General features: G+C 39.0%; 1 protein-coding gene across 1 annotated transcript in view; it reads left to right on the top strand.

The window, feature by feature from the left end:
* The window catches only part of SRFBP1 (serum response factor binding protein 1), a gene marked incomplete at both ends in the record, with an annotated part of 84,720 nt that extends 65,736 nt beyond the window's left edge, over positions 1 to 18,984 (top strand). Inside the window, 4 exons of the mRNA XM_082013633.1 lie at positions 14,984 to 15,065; positions 15,984 to 16,728; positions 17,959 to 17,996; positions 18,797 to 18,984. Of these exons, the coding sequence (XP_081869759.1) occupies positions 14,984 to 15,065; positions 15,984 to 16,728; positions 17,959 to 17,996; positions 18,797 to 18,984 (1,053 nt within the window). The remainder of the gene's footprint in view (positions 1 to 14,983; positions 15,066 to 15,983; positions 16,729 to 17,958; positions 17,997 to 18,796) is intronic.
* Positions 18,985 to 20,804: the final 1,820 nt, after the last annotated feature.

The following is a 20,804-nucleotide window of genomic DNA, read 5'->3' as shown; positions in this document are numbered from 1 at the left end:
TTTAATGTGAGGAGATGCACTAAATCAGAAAAGGGGCCTGATGCAAAGTCTCTTGCAGTTTAATTGAAGACTTTCCATTAACTTCAAAGGCTTTGGATCAAGTACAGAATATTTGCTGTCTTTTGTTTGGGCTTAGGGGGATTTTTCCACAAAAACCTCCTCCTCCTCTCTACCTCCCACCCCCCCTGAAGAACTCTACTCACTATAAAAACATTCTCATTAGTATAGTTGTTATTATTGATATAAAACTTCTGTTTCTCTTGTTAGTGCCTTTAACAGCAGCATAACTAGATAATTACTTATGTGGATTTTTAACATTCTTTGCTTATGAAAATATTTTGTTTGCAATCTGTAAACCATAGAGAGAAGACTACTGTGTGAATCAGTCTTTCATGTGATACTGATGTGATAGTCCATCAGCTTTGTATAATATGCTTATCATTAATTCTTCGCTGGCTTGTGGTTTATTTTGACAAAGTGGGGGCAAATTGCTGGTGTTTTTGAGGACGTGAAAGATTTCATTCTTTTTATCAAAATTGTGGTTGTTACACACTTCTTAAATTAGAAATCATGTATGGACAGTCAGAGCATAATTGTAAGATGGGTATGTGATAATTTAATAGCTTAATGATCACCTACCTGGACTCTGTTAACACTCTCCATCTTATTTCCCCACCCTCTTCTTTCTAAGTATCAGTTACTGGAAACATCGTTAACAACTTTACTTACTTTTCCTTCGGAATTATTGTATTGCCTTATATCTACAAAGATGTTTCCATTCTCCAACAATGTGCTTATGCTGAGAATAGTAAAATAATACTCGTACATTTATTTTCCTTCATGTTAAAATGTTATGTTGCTCTCTTATTTCAGTATGGAAAAAAAGCTACTCATTTGCATATCAGATACCAGATATACTTTTCTCTATGTAATAGTTGCATCTGTCAACATCTTATATTATTGGAAATGTGTTGCATTGATTTAATAGCACAATTTCCTGTAACACAGGCTAAAATAATTGGCTTGATGCTGGGAATCAGTGTTGCAGAGTTGAATTCTTTTTGTCCTGAGTATTTTGACTCTGTTTGAATGGAAGCCGCTGAATGTATGAAGCCGCTGTTTCCTGAGAATTTTCCATGTCAAACACCAGATGTTAACGTTAAACAGGAATGTCTGTGGTCTTCCTAAGACTACTGATGAAGTGAAGAATTTTGCATTCAGTGATGAATATCACATTGAGGTGTAAATACTTTCTCTGTGTGACTGATTGTTTTTTGTTTTCTTTTCCTAAAGGTTCCTCATCTTCCAAGTTTGATCACTTGAACTGCGAGGTGTTTAGCATGTCCTTTATACGTGCTCCTCTGTATTTTACAGCCTAGAATCCATTGCTATGGCTGCAACTGAAGTTTTATGTTGATATAAAACTAAGTCTGTCAATTTTTGACAAATCTTTCTCCACTCATCTCCCAGTGACTTCTCCATCTAACTGTCCATCTGTCTGCTAGGCCAGCCAGTATCAATCCCTTCCCAGGCTTCCAGTGCAAGAATGCAGGCTCCTGTCTATGCTATATTCTGTCCATTGCCTTCCCACCTTTAGTTAGCCATTCCTTCCTACAGACACACACTCTTTCCCTTATTTGCTCTGGGCCAATTTGTAGATCTCTTCTCCATTAGCCCTTTGCATTCAATCTAGGCTGCCACACATATGCCTCAGTAGGATCTCCTTGAGAGCAAGGAGATAGACTAGACCAAAGTTACCATCATCTTCAACAGCAGAGTAGTAATTGCAGTGATCTCAGTTTAATTACAGCTTGGATTGTGTGCATTCTGGAAAGAATCTTTGAAGTTCAATATTGAAATAAACTGCCAGCAACTTTGGCAGTTTTTCACAGAGATACTATGTTTATCTCTGACACAAAAAGGCTGTCTCCTGTCAAATTCTAAATTGCTAGTCCAGGGATCTTTTGACCACTCATTTACATTCCTGTGAAGCTGTATTACTGAATTTTGTTGCCTGGCTGAACTCGTTGTTTGAGATTATTAAAGTGTATACCTGTCCTTAGACAAAGCTCAATCCCAAAAGTGATGTGATTGCTTTTGATTTGAATATGCCTATTTCACATATTTGGTGTGTCAGACCATAATGTGAGCAGGCACATTGTTCTCAGTAAAGCTCAGAGGGAATCACATTTTTTAAGCAATATTTGGCTTTGACCATCTAGGTACTTCAGACACAATAAACAACTTGCAGGAGCATAAATGGACAAAAAGGTGGTGGAAGAGCAGTGTTTTTAAGCTCAGCTATGCCTGTGGTAGTGATGTTGTGATGGGTGGTACCTCACATGCACATGGCTGTATTTTTTCAGTCACAGAAAGATTTATATCACAGTGCTTATGAAAGACAAGCAACTCTTGACTTTCATTCCTATTTTAAATGAGTATTTAAGCGGTGTGTTTATAAATATCTTACTGGATATGACCTGTCAAGGAAGCAACAGGAAAATGTTAGAAGTAGTCTTGATTTTAGGCAGGGGGAAAAAAGTAACAAGAGGTTAAACTATGGTGGTTGGTCTGGCCTTCCCCCCCCCCCCCCCTTCAGTAAAGGAAGGCCGAGTTTTTGATGTTCAGAATCTCCTTAGTATCCTTCTCCAAAATACTGTTCAGACTTGGATGCAGTCCTCAAGAGGCAGGCAGAGGTCCAGAATCTCAATGCATGGATGATAGTATGGTATAGAAAGAAGAGATTGAGGTGTCTGGGGAACCTTTGGGACAAGAGGAAGCTAGACAGGAAAGATGAGCTGCATGATAATAAAAATTGTGCCAGGCTGCCAGCATTGAAAATTTTAAGGGTCATAAAGGAATCAAGGGGAAGACGATATGCATGGAGGAACATCTGACTCACAATGACATGACCAACAGGGGGCATGTGGCTACTTTTCAGGATGTCTCTTAAAGGCCAAAGAGGGAACAGCTTGATCCAATAAATAATGAAGGTAAATCAGACTTCCTACAGTGTCAGTTGATTGGCACCTCCAATACTGAGCCACATAGAAAGGGTGTAAATTATGAATGCTTTCATACTAATCCTTGAACCGAAAAAATTAATGGGGGGGAAACTAGAATAAACTGACTTATAACATCACCACAGATATAATTAATACCCTCCTTCCACCAGGTCTTCAAGATAACTAATGAAAGGTACCATCTTTACAAGGATAATGGGTAGGATCTGTGTACATGAGAATGGTGCAGTGTTGTGAAGCACTGTATTTTAAGTCTAATAGAACAAATGTATTACAGGAAAAGAGAAGCACCGGGAAGCTTTTTGAATGGACAGTTCCAACTGTCAAAAAAGTTTGGTACTAGTAATGTGCTAAGAGCCTCCAGTCAGAATGGTGGTGGTGAACATAAAATGTAAATGAGATTAGAGAACCTACAAAATTAGGATATACATTAATAGCGAGAGTTTTCAGTTACGCTTAATTCATTCAGGTACTAATGAGAGAATCTTTGAATTGCATCCTTTATGTATCCATAGGGAAAGTAAGCAGTTTATATCCTTCTCCCTGCCCCCCCCACATGAAGGGGCAGGGAGAAGGATATCCTCAACCAAATGAGGAAGTGAAATGTTTTCCCTGTCTTGCCATCTATCTGCTAATCCTCTAAGTATTGAGCAATTTCAGCCGAGGTTACTGGAGGTGGTTTTAAAAGCATTAACTTCCAACAGGGTTTTTTTGTGTGAGAAACCAAGATCAATGTACCACTGAGGGAAAGGTGGCTATAATGCATTACCTCCTGATCTTGTTTTGAGAAGCACCATGGAGTTGTCACTGAAGTTAAGTGCAAGGAGAGAGAACGTAAGGTAGAACATACATGAGGTAGAATCTTTCATTATTTTGGTTGCATAGAGAAAAAGTGTTAAGATGTCTTTTATGTTATATAAACAGTTGTAATCACATGGTAAAACTGAGAGCTACTACACATTACTAACTGGAAAAGCTCTTTCAGTATATGTGCTTTGTAGTATGACTCAGAATTGCATTACAAAATCAGAAAAAAATAAATCTGACATTCCTGATATTTCTAAAAATGAAAACCAGCTGCTGCTGTCTTGCTCTTTTTATAAATTAAACTCTATCACTTTTTCATACATATAATATAAAAATAAAGTAAAAAAAATTCCGATTTTTTCTCCCCTTTCCTATCCAGATCAGTTTTTAAAGTCATGCAACTCAGAATTAAGAAACTGAGATTTATAAAAATAAAAAAAAAAAATTTAAAAGGGAAGTTATCGAATTAGGAGGGCTGTTTCACCTCAACATGAAGCCCATCAGTCTATTAACACTGGAAAATTAGATGGGAAGTGCTGGAGGCACTATTGCTTGAACGTTTTAAAACACAATGGTAGAAGGAGAAAAATTAGATGTTCTTAAATTATTGGAATTCTGTTTAAAGAAAAATCTTATCTATTGGGATGTCAGTGAATATAGCCGCTAAAGCTGACTACATTAAAACGTTACCGCTTGGTAAAATGACTGTAAAGTTTACAGCATATTGCCCCTCTATGGCAAGATTATAGGTAGGAGAAAGTATAGGAAGCATGAGGTAACTAGTCACTTAGTGAAAGTATAACAGCATTAAATTTACAAGGTGATGGTTTAGGTTTTCTCGAGTTTCAAAGACAAATAACTGCATGACGACTGAAATGGTTGAGTGATTACACATTAGGAAAATTCTGCATGCCAGAGTTCGGTAATAATAATGTAAGAGCCTAGAAGATGCCCGAGAGCCTCTAAGCATAAAGGTGACTGTTCTGTGTGCCATATGCTGAAATACCTGCTATAAAATGTGAACATCCAGGATTTCTATTTATTTTACATCCATCATCTGCTAGTATGCTCAAGTTATATCAGGGCTTCCATATGTATCTGACATATGTTTATCATTAGAGTAAGTTTCAAATGCATATACTCCCACAATAGACTTAATGATGGAAAATCTACATTTTGGTGCCAAACTGGTGTGTTTATCTCAGATGTTTTAATAGTTTTTCAGTGGACAGAATTTGTATTTCCATTGTATTTTTCAGAAAGTGGCTGAAAAACATATAGATTAAAAGAAATCTGTTTTCCATTGTGCACGAAAATTGCAATGTGCTATGCCAAGAAATTCTGTCTTGTTTGGAATAGCATATTATAATATGGCCTACCCCTGGTTAGTGTGTGCAGCGTTCACAAAGTCTTTAAGTCGTCTGTGCCTCCAAATCCCTGGCTCTCATATTTAGTTCCATCAGCAGTGCTCTGAACCTAAATACATCTCTCCCGAGAGTTTTATCTGAAGACATTGACCCGACAATACTTTAGTTATATGTAGGTGTGTTGCCTGGTGGTAATGCTTGTAAATGTGAAGATCTGAGCAAGACAGGGTTTGTTGGCAGGCATAAAGCTTTTTACCTTGATGTTATAAATTGTCTGAAATATACTTGATTAAATTGGCACTTGTTTTTCAAATGTTAGCTAGTTTTGAAGCTTTGCATCTGTTTCAAATTCGCAGATCTGAACTATGTCTACTTTCTCTGTTATAAACTTGTCTTTTACATGGTGCTGATACATGTGGTACTGTATCAGGCTGCATCTGACAAGTGATAATTTGAGGTTTGAGCATCTGTTTTCCAGTGAAATATTGCAAGGATATCTCAACATTACATCCCTGGAAGTTCAGTACAGAGTTTTGTCACCAAATTGACTTCATAATGAGACTGGTGGATATCTCAATTCTTAACCTTCTCAGGTTCACCCAAGGCAGAATACTGTCAACTTTTTGGTCCATTAAGTAGTTTTAATAATGTGTAGCTTATCCCTGTATCTCACCAATTTATTTGCTACCATCTGCTTCCACTCAGTTTTTGGACATGCCTGTGATGCACAGCTGGATCTTGGGAGTTCAGATGCATTCAGGTTGTAGTAAATTTGGATAATTCTGTTTCCCACTTGGCTTGCAGCATTGCCTGAGTGTTGTTGGTCTACTTTGTGTTTCTGCTGTCTTTTCTATAACAAATAAGTAATCAATTTTTTAAATTGTTTTCCCAAATAGTGGTTGTTTCAGATTTCATTTTGAGATTGGCCAGCTTAACTCCCTGTTAATAAACAGCCTGTTGTTAATAAACAATATTAACAAACAGCCTGTTGTTAATAAACAACTGCCTATTTTAAGTCTCCAGACCCTCATTCTAGATGGCCAGTTATGAGCAAAGGATATGTTAACTTCACATTTCTGCAAAAGTCAGTTGTGGTTTCAGATCTGATACACTGTGGTTGTCAAGCTAATTTATATATGATCTTTCCTCCAAATTTCATTACGTTCTCTGAAGAAGTCTATATGAATTTTGTGGCAAAGACCTTTCTCTATGTATTGTTCACAGCTACTGCCCCTTATCCAAGGTGTGTTTTGTTTCTATTCACCCTGAAGTACATTTTTTTGCTTCAGGGTTTCTATTTCATCATATTTTGCTTTCCAGTTTACTTTCTTAATATGATTGTCTTTTGCCTGATTTGGGTTGGGGGAGTTAATTGTTTTTTTTTGTGGGGCTTTATTTTTTTTAATGGCATCTATTTGACTGTGCTGTGCGGCAATATTTTTTATTCAGTTTGACAAGACACATATATTTTGTAGTGATATAGTGCCTCAACTGTTCAAATGTTAAAATATATGAAATGCATGTATTTTTTACAAAGTTGTATAAAAAGAAAGAACATTTAGCATTTATGCTGTTATGTTTTATGTATTTGATTTTACATTGCTGTAAGTCAGAACTGTACATATTTTATAGTGATTAATTGTACTGGATGTACAATTCAAATTATGTAATATTTTTACATTACAGATATTTCTTAATTTTTTTTTTTAGAATCTAATACGGGGAGTACTCTCTTCACAACTCTTTCCACTGGGAATTTTTCCACATCATAGACACATTTGTCGATAGCATAAACTAATGTTCAGCATGCTTCTGTGTTTTCTCAAAGGCCAGCAGAGGTGTCAGTGTTGGTAGTTACTGAGTTAGACCACCACAACTGTGCAGGGGAGTTGCCACGGTGCTTGCTTTATGTCCTCTTTCACAACCTTAAGAAGTTAACTTTTTTTTCTTTAAAAATGTGTGCATTGTTTGTGTGGGATGCCAAACTGAGAGAATTATAGACACATATCCTTACTAGCCCTGGAGGAAGTGAAGAAGAGTTAGAAGCATTTGAGCTTTCCTACAGTCTTGCTGTTTCAGGTTGACCCTGTTCTCCATGAGGAGGTGATTAAGAATCCTTGCCTGCTTTATTCTGGATTTTTTTGCTCTGACTTTCCTTTATTGAAACAATCATAGGAATTATTTTATGCATAAAGAGAAGAAGGAAATAATTAGTAGAAGATTAAGTACATAATTTGTACTTGGGCAGGTCTGGGGCTTATGCCAAGCTCTGCTGTAGATCACTGTGGTAGTTTGGGATGAAACACTCCATTTCTCTTTGACCATTTCGCAATCTGAAAAATAAGCATTTACCTCACACTTGTATGGTTGGCTAAATTAGTTGTGACAGGTTATTACAGAGAAACTGTATTGACTCTTTTATACACCAATTAAATATGGTCTTCTAACACTTGTAAAGTGCTAGGCTTCTTAAAGGGCCTTTAATCTTTTTCAAATTCTTGGATAGTAGGTATTTTTTATCATGCATGCAGCAAAGAACAGCAAGAACTCTTATTTTTGTTTGAATTTATGTCCTATTTTGAAATTCTTATTTTAAAAGAAGACAATGACAGAAACAAATTTATCCTTCACACTCCTTTTTGATAAAAGACAAGCCAAACTGGATGTAAGAGTGGAAGTGAATCTAAGTGCACAAATTATGGGGGAAAGAATAACTTTGGTCCCGACACACAAACGAAATTCAGGCATTGCAAGCACCTTGATAGTATTTAGAAAAATCTCATACTTCTTCTACCTGATGATGGATTCAGGAGTCTCCAAAAGTCAGTGATGAGTTGACAGTCACTGCTACTGCCATCAATGCAAGGTCAGCTAGATTCTCTAGACCTTTACCTTCTATTGGGTGCAGTTCTGCAGAAGAGCAAAAGATTGTCCAGAGTGCCCCATGTTGCCATGGGTCTTCAACTTCCATAATGCTTGCAAGATAAATAAAGTAAATATCCAGATATTTTCGTGGTAAAATTAACATGATAACAGAAAACAATATAAACTGTGGCAAATGTTGAAAAGAATAATAAACAACAAGAAGCCATGGGGAACTTCAGGTATACTTGTGTATCTTGATGTTTTGTAAGAAATTGTTCAATTTTTCTTATATTGTACTATTACAACACAGATGGAAATTTTCAGAGCTGGCAATGTGCACTCATAGCCCAGAAGGCCAACCACATCCTGGGGTGAATCAAAAGAAGCATGGCCAGCAGGTCAAGGGAGCTGCCCCTGTAATCCACTCTGGTGAGACCCCACCTGGAGTCCTGCATCTGGCTCTGGAGCCCTCAGCACAGGAAAGACATGGACCTTTTGGAGTAGGTCCAGAAGAGGGCCACAAAATTGATCAGAGGGATGGAACACCTCTCCTCTGAGGACAGGCTGAAAGAGTTGGGGTTGTTCAGCCTGGAGAAGAGGAGGCTGCCAGGACACCTTATTGCAGCCTTTCAATAATTCAAGAGGGCTTATAAGAAAGATGAGGATGAACTTTTAAGCAGGGCCTGTTGTGATAGGACAAGGGGTAATGGGTTTAAACTAAAAGACGGTAGATTTACGCCAGATATAAGGAAGAAATTTTTCCCAATGAGGGTGGTGCAACACTGGCACAGGTTTCCCAGAGAGGTGGTAGATGCCCCATCCCTGGAAACATTAAGGTCAGGTTGGATGGGGCTTTGAGCAACCTGCTGTAGTTGAAGATGTCCCTGCTCATTGCAGGGAGGGGGAGTTGGACTAGAAGATCTTTAAAGGTCCCTTCCGAACCAAAGAGTCTATGATTCTATGATTATCCTGCTGAGTTTTTTTGCAAAGGCTTTAGATCTGTTAGGACATGCCTTTTAGCTTCAACTGGAACTTTTTCATCAGTCTACTTTAAAAATTGTATATAGTACAACAAAAAAAAAAGCTTGAGATTTGCATAATTTCCTGAGATCCATACAGAAGTAATTGCTGTAAGAAGTTCTCACCTGTGTTGCTATTAAGCCTGTAGAGTAAATTCTTTGTAACCTTGTACCATCATTTTGACGTTACATGGAAAATTGGGAAAACCTGAGTAAAAGCTGATTATAGATCCGACAGGTTTTGGCTATCCGTTTCCAGTGCAGAGTCTGAAGCATTTAATGTTGATGTTTCTCTCCTTTCAGTACTATGGGATTGCTCTCTGTTATTTCTATACTCAGGAGAACCACTCTCTCTAAACTCTTGCCAAATCCAACAGAGCCCCGTTTACTGTGTTCCCCAGTTGATCCATCCTCCTGTTATCAAGATGAGTGTATTGGGTTTGCATGGCAAGGTTTTGGTAGCTGGGGTTGGGCTGCAGGGGTGGCTTCTGTGAGAAGCTGCTAGAAGCTTCCCCTGTGTCTGATAGAGCCAATGCCAGCTGGCTCCAAGATAGACCTATTGCTGGCCAAGGCCAAGCCCATCAGCAACAGTGGCGGCACCTCTGGGACAACATAGTTAAGAAGGGGAAAAAACCGCTGTGCAACAGCAGCTGGCAGAGAAGAGTGAGAATACGTGAGAAAAAACTCTGCAGACACCAAAGTCAGTGCAGAAGGAGGGGCAGGAGGGGCTCCAGGCACCAGAGCAGAGATTCCCCTGCAGCCTGTGGGGAAAACCATGGTGATGCCAGCTGTGCGCCTGCAGCCCATGGAAGTCCATGGTGGAGGAGATGTCCACCTGCAGCCCATGGAGGACCCCATGCCAGAGCAGCTGGATGCCCAAAAGAGGCTGTGACCCCATGGGCAGCTCATGCCGGGGCGGGCTCCTGGCAGGACCTGTGAACCCGTGAAGAGAGGAGCCCAGGCTGGAGCAGGTTTGCTGGCAGGACTTGTGACCCCGTGGAGGACCCACACTGGAGCAGTGTGTTCCTGAAGGACAGCACCCTGTGGCAGGGACCCAGGCTGGAGCAGTTTGTGAAGAACTGCAGCCTGTGGGAAGGACTCAGTGTTGGAGAAGTTGCTTGCTGTCAGGAGCTGAGAGACAGCAATGCTGCCACAGTGATACCAATAACCGATTGCCTCTCATACCAAAATCTTCACCATGTCTGATGGCCACAAATCACATACTAGATGTCTTACACACATAAAGGAAGAGGGAGAACTAGCAGCATTTCACAGTCAGAAAGTAACTTTTCTCAGGGGTCTTAGTCCAAGGCAGTATGAGGTCATGGAATAGACTTGGGTGGCAGCCATGATCTGGCACCTTCAGCTACCCTGTGACTCCACATTAACCACATCTGCTATTATGAAGGACAGCTGTAACTGGTTAGGAGCTCTGGGAAGAACGTGTGGATTAACAGGTTTTCTGTTTGTTTTTTTTTCTTAGTTCAGAGACAGCTCTTCTCCTAAGCTGTGACAAAGGGTATTGCAATGACATCTTGTTTTGGCCCACAATTGGGAAATTTTTACTTTTTATGCTTACCCTGGTTAGCATTATCTCTGCCCTTTTTTTTTTTTTTTTTTGCTTAAAATCAGGTTGTTACATTCGACATTAAACTACATTTTCAGTTAGTTTAAGAAAGTTGAGTATGACTGTTTCAAGGTTACTTTTCATGTCATGGCTTTTGCCATGTACTGCATGCTTGTCACTGGGGCTTCTGACTGTTTCCATTTGAATGTTATTATTTTAAATAACTGAGCAATGATCCAAACTGACAGATACAGGGCCACCAAGCATTGTCAGTTTGGTAGCACTGTCCTTCACCGAGCTGAAATTCTAGTATTAGTCTTTGTAGTAGTATGGTCTTCTAGTAGCAGTCTTCTTTCTGGTGAGACCTGTAACAAGGCAATCCCCTTTTGTGTGGAAGTCAATTGAAGCATAGAAGTATGACCTCTTTTTTTCCTATTATTGATTATAATTATAGTAGAGAGGGTATGAACAAAATTAACAGGAAGAGTAATCGGAACGAAATGATGGTCAGAAGTCCCCATTTCATGTTGCCAAGTTAATCCCAGGTTTCTGCCCTTAAATGCCTGAAGCTCTACTGTCTCAAGCATGCTAACAAGGAATCCCCTTCAGCTCCTGCAATCCCATCTGCCCCAAGGCCCTGAGACAGTCAGCTTCTTGTTCTTGCTTTATCACCTGAAGCAGGTACTACCCACACAACTTCTGCCTGACTTGTTTTTTACCCAGTGCTGCCAGCTCTCAGAGCCATTTCATAGTTCTTCTGACCTGTATTCCAGCATATCTCAAAACTTGCATTGTGAAGCTGTTTTTATCTTAGCAAGCTTGTAATGTCCATTCTCTTACCAATCATTTCCATATTGTACAAAGTTTCTGTCCCTTATGTGGGACATGCATGTGTGTTTTCACGTGTATAAATTATACAACTGCTGCTTTATTATGCTATAACTGACAAATTATGTTTTGAGCTTTGTGCATCTGTGTGCACATCTGCCATTTAGGATGAAGAATGCTTGTTCATGCAGTTTGGGTTTCTTTTCATTTTAAGAGATTTGAAAATAGATCAGTGCAGCTAATTCAGTTAAATGTCCCCATGGAGTTTAATGAAACATGTCAGTGACAATAGCTAGACATCTTTAATACTATGTATAGAAAAAATGCATCAATTACCAAGATAAAAAGTTTGAGGAGACTCTGACTTTCAAGTAGTTCTCTAGGTAGCTTACAACTTTTCACTGAAATGTGTGACTATACACTGCTCAGTTGCTTTGTTCACTTTGCATTGCCTCAATTGCACACTTTCCTATGGAAAGTACTAGGAAATTCTTGCGTGAAAAAATGATTAGTGCAAAATAATACAAGAAGTAGCAGGAATGCGTGAGAATAAATGTATATGATTCCAGTATCTGCATAATTAAACATACTGGGGGCAGGAGAAGGGGGAAAGGGTGTTCTTGCTGTAAATACAATTGACGTTTTTCTGTTAAGTTTTATTTTCTGCCAAGGTTTTATATAATGGAAAATACTTGAGGAAAAATAAATTGAGCATTGGATGTGCCAAAAAAACAGAAAAATGGGAAATTTTAAAGAATGTGAATGTCATATTGTATGTTTGTTGGCTACTGTCTATCAGTGTGAGTAGTGTTTGTGAGGTATTTTGCTATAAGGAAAAAATGTGGTTATTCCATATGGATTGGCATGTATAGGCTTAAGCCCTTTCTATAAATATTTGAATTAAAGGACACCAGATGTTGCACAGAAGCTGCTGCTGCTTTCTGAACTTCATGGTATATTCTTTCAAAACCCACAGGAAGTAGCTGAGGGAAAATGTGTATTAATTAAGTTCAGAAATAGATTTTCCAGCTATAGAAAAATCTCCAAAGAAAATAGCGTTTGATCTTCAGAAATGTGAGCTTGCTGTCCCAGGAATCTGGTGGCAGCATGCAGCACTGTCACATGGGGATCAAAATTCAGTTTTCAAGTTCTCAAGAGCTAGGCTAACCTGAAAGTAAGCCAGTCTGTGGACCTTGGAAATGGACCCATCTTTTGACCTGTCTCCTCTAGCCAATGTTCATAATTTTATAGACAGTCTACACAGAAAATGTTTTTCCACTTTTTCTTGACCTGAAGAAATAACGTTGTAATAGCAGAGACTTGAGGAGGAGAGAAAGTACTAGAATTCTTAGATGCTCTGCACTTCAGACATGAAATATAAGTGGACATACCCAGAGTATATTTTGTAAGCTGTAGAACTAAAGTAAAAGAAATACAAATGGGATTTGCTTTGCATTGGTTGAGGAACAAGATTCACATTTTGCAAACCAATTAAATCTTTCTGCATTTAGAAGTACTGGCTCTGCTGTAGCTGTAGTGTCATCTTCTGCTCTGTTTCCTTCAGACCAAAGCACTGAAAGTGACTGTCCTGCACTAGTAGTTGGTGTGAAGTGTCCATCTATCTTTATGCAGGGAATACTAAGTGTTTATACTAAGCGGCCTAATTCTGCTGTAGGAAAATGTACACACAAACAAGTATGATTCCCCACTGAGCACTCTGCTGTCAAGCAAATTGGATACTTAAAACATGATTCAGTAGTGCTTGTGTCGTGGTTTGACCCCAGACAGCAACTAAGCACCCAGCCCTGCAGGATAAGGATAGCATCAGAAGAGCAAAAGTGAGAAAAACTCATGGCTTGAGATAAAGACAGTTTAATAAGTTAAGCAAAGCTGTGTGTGCAAGCAAAGGAGAATAAGGAACTTACTCCCTACTTCCCATTGGTGGGCCGATGTTTAGCCACATCCCAGAAAGCAGGGCTTCATTTCACGTAATGGTTACTTGGGAAGACAAATACCATAACCACAAGCATCCCCCCTTCCTTCTCCTTTTCTTGAGCTTTTATTGCTGAGCACGACTTGATATGGAATGGAATATCCTTTTGGTCAGTTGGATCAGCTATCCCACACGTGTTTCCTCCCAGCTTCTTGCCCACCTCTTGCCTTCTTGTTGGGAGGGCAGAGAGAGAAACAGAGAAGGCCTTGATGCTGTGCAAGCATTGCTCAGAAATAGCTAAAACGTTGGTGTGTTACCACCTCTAAAATGTTTTAGTCACAAATCCAAAGCACAACCATCTCAGCTGCTATGGAGAAAGTTAACTCCATCCCAGGGCAGAGCCAGTACAATTTCCACCCCTTACTCTCTACCATTTACATACCTGTGACTTGGGCTCCATCTGTTGCAGTGGTTGTTCAGGACAGGAGACGCAGCGTGTTGTGTTAACTTGTTGGGCACGAAAACCAGCTCAGCTTGGGTCACAGGACACTTGCCTGTTTTTTTTATGAGGCTCATCACCTGTTGGTTCAGGTGGCTTCTGCTTTAGTACTTTGTGTAGCATATAGCTCAAATCACAGGTAGCAACAATTTAAACATGTATCAATTACAGTACCACTAGGAGGAAGCTGTGTATTTTCTCCTCTCCCCTGCAGGCTCTAAGAAATCTTGATAAATTTCTGGTTTACAAGCCTGTTACACCTTCAAATAAAGATGACAAAGCTGTCTTTGGAACAGTCTTAGATACCTCTCACTTTCTTCTTCAAGAAGAGTGATGACAAGAACTTGAAAATGAGATGTTTTACAGTGTGTCATACCTGTGATTTCTAATATATAAAAGACAAAGTCCAAAATGGAAGCAATTCGTACTTTGCTCTTTTTTCTTCAAATTAAAGCATGAAGATCATATTTGTTCTTTGAATCAGTCTACAGAGTTCCAGTATTTTACCACATGAATTCAAGGCTGGTTGTCTTTAAGACCAGGTTAGACCTTGCATCTCAACCACATTTAATTTATATTCCTTCAATACCTGCTATGTCATGGTGTCTACTTTTGTGGGATCCATACTGCGCTTCTTGGAAGCTGCTATATTCCTTCATGCAGAATGCCTTCTACCAATATGATGTTCTTTATTCAGGTGGTTCATGAATTTGTTTTGCACAAGTAAGAAATAGTGAATGTCAAATCAGCATGTTAGCTCTGAAAAGTGTCTGTTATGCTTTTAAAACAAAAATAATGTTAACCCTATTTAGTATGTGAGAAATAGCAGATTTACATGTCTGTTACATTTCTGTTAATGTTTGGGCAGCCAGATTTTTTGTCATTTAGAATGACGGTAATACAGGAAAATTAAGAAATATTCAAATATTATAGTACCATAAGCATTTCCTCTTGTTCAGTTAATAGTCCAGAATCACAGTAATATGCATTGTAGCATAACTGATACAGGCCTGTATAAATATTTAAATATTCACCGTTCTTATTGACTTCATGCCTTTGAATTTATTTTGTATAGCCAAATTGTACTGCAGCTGAGCGAGCCATTGCAAGACTTGCAACACATCCCATCTTGAAACCCAGATTTGTTGAACTTAAAGGTATGAAATATTATGTTAACTTATTTATGACTTCAGTAGCTGAAGTGTAAACTGGTGTGTTACTTTGTTCTTGCATATTCCTGAGATGAACAACCAGTATAAAAAGAAAAGTGAAAAGCTCCTGTAATTACCTTAACTAGCTGCAGTGAACGAAGTGTCACAAGCTTGTGGTCATTTATATTGTCTGAAATGGGTTTATACGCGACAGTATGCCATATGGCATTTAAGATATGTGGTGTAGGACAAACAGGGCTTATAATGGGAACTCTAAAAATGGAATGTATGTAATGGAGTATCTTTAAATTAAATAGGACTGAACGGTCAATGAGCACAACAACATGCACAGACAAAGGTAAAAGGAGCATTACAACTGGGTTTCCAAAGGCAGCTAAGAGGTTTTGCAGATGATTCCATTAAACTTCCCTGGAAACTGTCCACAAAATCCTGAGGGAATCTTTCCTCATACTTTAGGTTATCTCTTGTTCTCTTTAAACTCAAATTTTCCAACTAAAATTTATCTTAAAAAGCATCAAGTCCTAGTAATACTGTCACGAAGTTACTTTGTTAGTAACAGAGCATGTCGAATATCCATTTAATTGTATCTGAGCAATTTACTATTTGTTTGCAGTTTTTACACACAAAGTAATACCCTAAATGAACATGATTATCAGCTGCAGATTATTTGCTGAAAGAGAAGTTCACAGTTAAACACAAGTTTAACAGTGTATTCAGTTGGTAATAATTTCAAGTTCTTTTCCTCACATTTGTTGTTGCTGTAGTCTAAGGTATTTCCCCACGTTCAAAATATGCTTACTTAATACAACATATTTAACTTGCAAAAGTGTTTTATTATATTAAAATAACTTACGTAAACTTGTGTAGCTGCAACAAAAGGTTTTTCTTCTGCCCCTTGTATAGCTGCTGTACAAGCTTTTAAGGATGCAAGAAAGAACCCAGCCAAAGCCACTCCTTCGAAAAAGGACAAGACAGAAGAACAGCCTAAATCAGCACAACATTTCAATAGCAATTTGGATGATCAAGCTCTTAAACTAGCTCAAAAACAGCAAGGATGTGAACACAAAACAAAAATGTTTATGAAAATAGAAACTGACAGGGTGGCTGAAGAACTTTGTGAGAGTGAATCTGAGCAGAAAACTGTGGAAATGGAGAAAGCACATGCTCGGGAAGAATCTTCATTTCAGGCAGTAGAAATGCAAGCAGTTACTCAGAATAAAACAGGAAAGAAACTTGGCTATCAAAAAAAGAAAGAAAATCTAATCATGAACAAATTAAGTGCAATAAAAGAAATAATTAATGATGATAGTGACCAGGAACATCCTAATGAAGAGGAGTACTTTGATGATAGTACTGAAGAGAGGTTTTATAACCAGTCATCAGATTCTGGCAGTGACAGCAATGATGATTTCTTCATTGGCAAAGTAAAAAGAAAGAAAAAGATAGCAGCAGTTACTGATCTTTCTTCAGAAAAAGAAAAGGATAGATTTCAGAAAAACATACTGAAGAAAGACAAGAACACAGCGCCTGGGACAGCACAAGATTTGATCATGGAAGAGGGAAAGCCACATGCAAAAGCAAGCAAGCTAGAATCAATGTTCTGCAGTTCTTTGTCTACCTCTAATCAGAAATCTCAAAACAGAAGAAGGTAAGCCTTTTCTCCTTGTTATGTTCTCCATTCCCTCCCACCTTCCCAGTAATGGAAATTGTGATTTTTAGTAGCCCTTACCAAGCAAGGACAATTTCACAGAATCACAGAATGGTAAGGGTTGGAAGGGACCTCTGAAGATCATCTGGTCCAACCCCCCTGCCAAGGCAGGATCACCTAGGGCAGGTTGCTCAGGAACGTGTCGAGTCGGGTTTTGAAGGTGTCCAGAGAAGGAGACTCCACAACCTCTCTGGGCAGCCTGTTCCAGTGCTCCGTCACCCTCACAGTAAAGAAGTTTTTCCTCATGTTGAGGTGGAACTCCCTGTGCTGCAGTTTATGCACATTGTGCCTCGTCCTATCACTGGGCACTACTGAAAAGAGACTGGCTCCATCCTCCATCTGAAGCCACCTTTCAGAGATTTACAGACATTGATACGGTCCCCTCTCAGCCTTCTCTTCTCCAGACTAAACAGCCCCAGGTCTCTCAGCCTTTCCTCATACGAGAGATGTTCCAGTCCCTTAATCATCCTCATAGCCCTCCGTTGGACTCTTTCCAAAAGTTCCCTGTCTCTCTTGAACTGGGGAGCCCAGAACTGGACACAATACTCCAGATGAGGCCTCACCAGTGCGGAGTAGAGGGGGAGGATAACCTCTCTCGACCTGCTGGTCACACTCTTCATAATGCACCCCAGGATACCATTGGCCCGCTTGGCCACCAGGGCACGTTGCTGTCCCATGGATAACTTATTGTCCACCAGGACTCCAAGGTCCTTCTCCATGGAGCTGCTTTCCAGCAGGTCAACCACTAACCTGTACTGGTGCATGGGGCTGTTCCTCCCCAGGTGCAGAACTCTGCACAAGTCCTTGTTAAATTTCATGAGGTTCCCCTCTCCCCAACTCTAATTTCAGACAATTACAGCTTAGAACATCTTCACATAAAGTACACTGCAGCCTTCTTGTGCTTTCTTGACACTTACGTATTTTTCATATTCATATTAGCACTGACATATACACAGGATTCCTAACTAGACCTGCATCCAGATTAAATCACTACTGAATACTTCTATCTTTACTTCTTTATTAACAAAGACAAAACAATATATAAGCAGTTTGCACTTTATGCTTGAAAAGTCATTGCACAAGTGTTTTGGTGATGACAATTCTTTATTCACAGGTGTTCTTCATCTTACAAGTTTCTTGAAAAATCCTAAATTCTCTTTTTATTTTTAGAAATACTAAAGACCAGCCTCTCAAAAATGGAAGAACAGGTATGTATTACTTAACATGGTAAAGTTATAAGAGTAAAAACATCTTAAGATATTGTTGCCTCTGCAGACTAATCGTGATAGGCTGGGTTTTGTTTTATTTCAATTTTGTGGCACATTTTAACATTTATTGTTAAAATGGTCAAATTGTTGAGCTTTCATTTTAATCTATGCATATTGTTTGCTATTTCCTGTTTTTTAATATTAGAAATATTTAAAGTAGGGTTTACACAGGAAAGTGCTTTTCCATCTGTGTTCATGTCGAGCAGTTATTGTTACCTGTGCACAGGTAAAGGTGTCAGATTATGATATTTAACAAGTAGTTTATCTCATGAGCATTTCCTTCAATAGATCCTTCAATATTTTATTCCATTTATAATACATGGTTCCATTTTGGAATTAATTGTATCGAAGATATCATTCCAGTCATGTTTAGTTACTTTGTGTAATTGGTTTATTGTGAGGAAATAATAAATTGGTAATAATAATAATAAATTTTCCTCACAATAAACCAATTGGTCATTGGTTTATTGTGAGGAAGAAAGTTGAGACTGTGCTGAATATTTGTCTCCACAAATTTTGAGTGTGTTCAGTAATAATAAATCTTAACTATCTGCAGTCTACCGAGTGACAATTTACTGGTGCGTAAGATGAGGAAATCTTGCTGCGAACATTCAGATGAATGTATTCCCCATGGCTCATTAAGAAATTCTTGAAAATACCCGCAATCCCAAGGTAGTTTTAGCATACTTTTATGAAGGTTCATGATGTAGTTAATGTTTTATTTTGTACATCTTGCACAGCTCTTCTTAAAAAGGAACCACAGCTCAAGAAGCAACCATTTGCAAAAGCTGCAGGTGTTAAATGCGACAATAAGAAAGCATGTTTGGAGCAGCCTCTTCATCCGTCATGGGAAGCAAGCAAGAGACGCCGGGAGCAAATGTCTCAAATTACAGCATTCCAAGGGAAAAAGATTAAATTTGATGACTAGACTATCTGTAAATTGAGATTTTAAAAGAAGATTCTTGCAGATTTACATCATATGAAGTAACAAGTGCTCTTGGAACATTTTTGTTACACTGTCCTTATCCTTTGTGACGTATAAAATAGCAACTGCTAGAACTTACTACCTGTTAATAATGAAGATTGATTCATTTATTCAGTGTGCTCTCTGTTGATTACTGTGTGGTCATATGGTGTTGGTTCATAAGTCCCATTACGTAGTGTCACCAGTTATGAAATACACCCTAACGTGAATGAATGTTTTTTAGGAACATCATTTGTGCCCTGTATAAAGAGTACAGACTCTTTGGACGGGGTTTTTTTGTGTGTGTGTAAAAAAAAACCAAAACTATGTGAGGACTTGGATGTCAGAAGGGGGGGGGAAATACAAAATATTGAGGTGATGATCCTAGGACTGTATTATCAAATACATCTCAGCTGAGGAAAAGTAAGAGAATCTTAAACTTGAACAGACTTCACAAATTCATGATTGTATCAGGTAGCTGGAAAAGTTGATCAGTAGTATGCATGATATGAAAATTTCTGGAGAGCAATAAAACATTGGCCTGTTAAATCGTGATCTGTCTTTGATTATACTGCCGGTTCGAAGAACTGAAAGAGTGTTTTTAATACTATTATTGTGGTGGATATATATGGGTCCCCCAATATGCTCGTCTTGCACTTTCTGAAAGAATGCTGAACTGAAAGGTCTTTGTACACTGTGAAACATTTAAGTGCCATTCTGAGTTTGAGAGTTCATTTGACTGAGGTATGAGGCATTTTGTAATGCCTAAGAATAGCCCTGCATCAGACAAAAGATCCATCTAGCCTAATGCCTTCAACAGTAGTCAAAAAGGGATGCTTTAAGTATAGGGGTAGAGGAAGCACACAGTGATACATCATCCAGCTTCCAACTTGGCAAGCTTCCACTTTTATAGCTCAGGGACATCTTGTGATATTGTAGCTTACTGTGTTGAATAATCCACAGTGGATTCCTTTTCTGCAGATTTTTCTGCTCTTAAATCCATGTAAATTTGTGGAATCTGTAATTCCTTAAGGTGTAGAAGTCCTTCCTATGTATTACACTCTTATGAAAAACAATCTTTTTCTTTGTCTTGACAAAGGAGGCCAGCAGCCTCCCGGACTGCATTAGAAAGGGTGTTGCCAGTAGGATGACAGGGGTGATCCTTGCCCTGTACTCAGCACTGGTGAAGCCACATCTGAAGTGCTGGGTCCAGTTCTGAGCTGCCCAGTCCACGAAGGAGAAGGACAGACTGGAATGAGTCCAGGAAAGAGTGACCAAGATGATTAAGGGTTTAAAATATATGACATAAGAGTAGAGACTGAGAGAGCTGAGGCTGTTCAGAAGAAGAGGATGCTCAGAGCGGATCTTGTCAGTGTGTATAAATATGGGGTGGGGGGTTGTAAAGAAGATTGAGCCAGACTCTTCTCAGTGCTAGCGAATGGCACAAGAGGCGATGGCCACAAACCAAAATACAAGAAATTCTGCTTGAATAAGAAAAACCTTTTTCACTGGGAGGGTGACAGAGCACTGGCGCAGGGGCCCAGAAAGGTTGTGGAGTCTGCATGCTTGAAGATACTCAGAACCTGACCGGACACAATCTTGACCCTGCTTGGGCAGTGGGTTTGAACTAAATGATATCCGGAGGCCTCTTCATCTACTCCTTGTGATTTTGTATACTTAGGACTGAGTCAAGCAATGACTCCCTAACAGTCAGCAGCTCCACAGGAGAGTTGCTGGATGTGTCTAAAACATGTAGTCGCTGTGTAATACTTCAGTGGTTTCCA

Source organism: Phaethon aethereus (assembly GCF_964289735.1).
Source record: "Phaethon aethereus genome assembly, chromosome: Z".
NCBI lineage: Eukaryota > Metazoa > Chordata > Aves > Phaethontiformes > Phaethontidae > Phaethon > Phaethon aethereus.
This window is presented reverse-complemented; position numbering and strand designations above follow the sequence as displayed.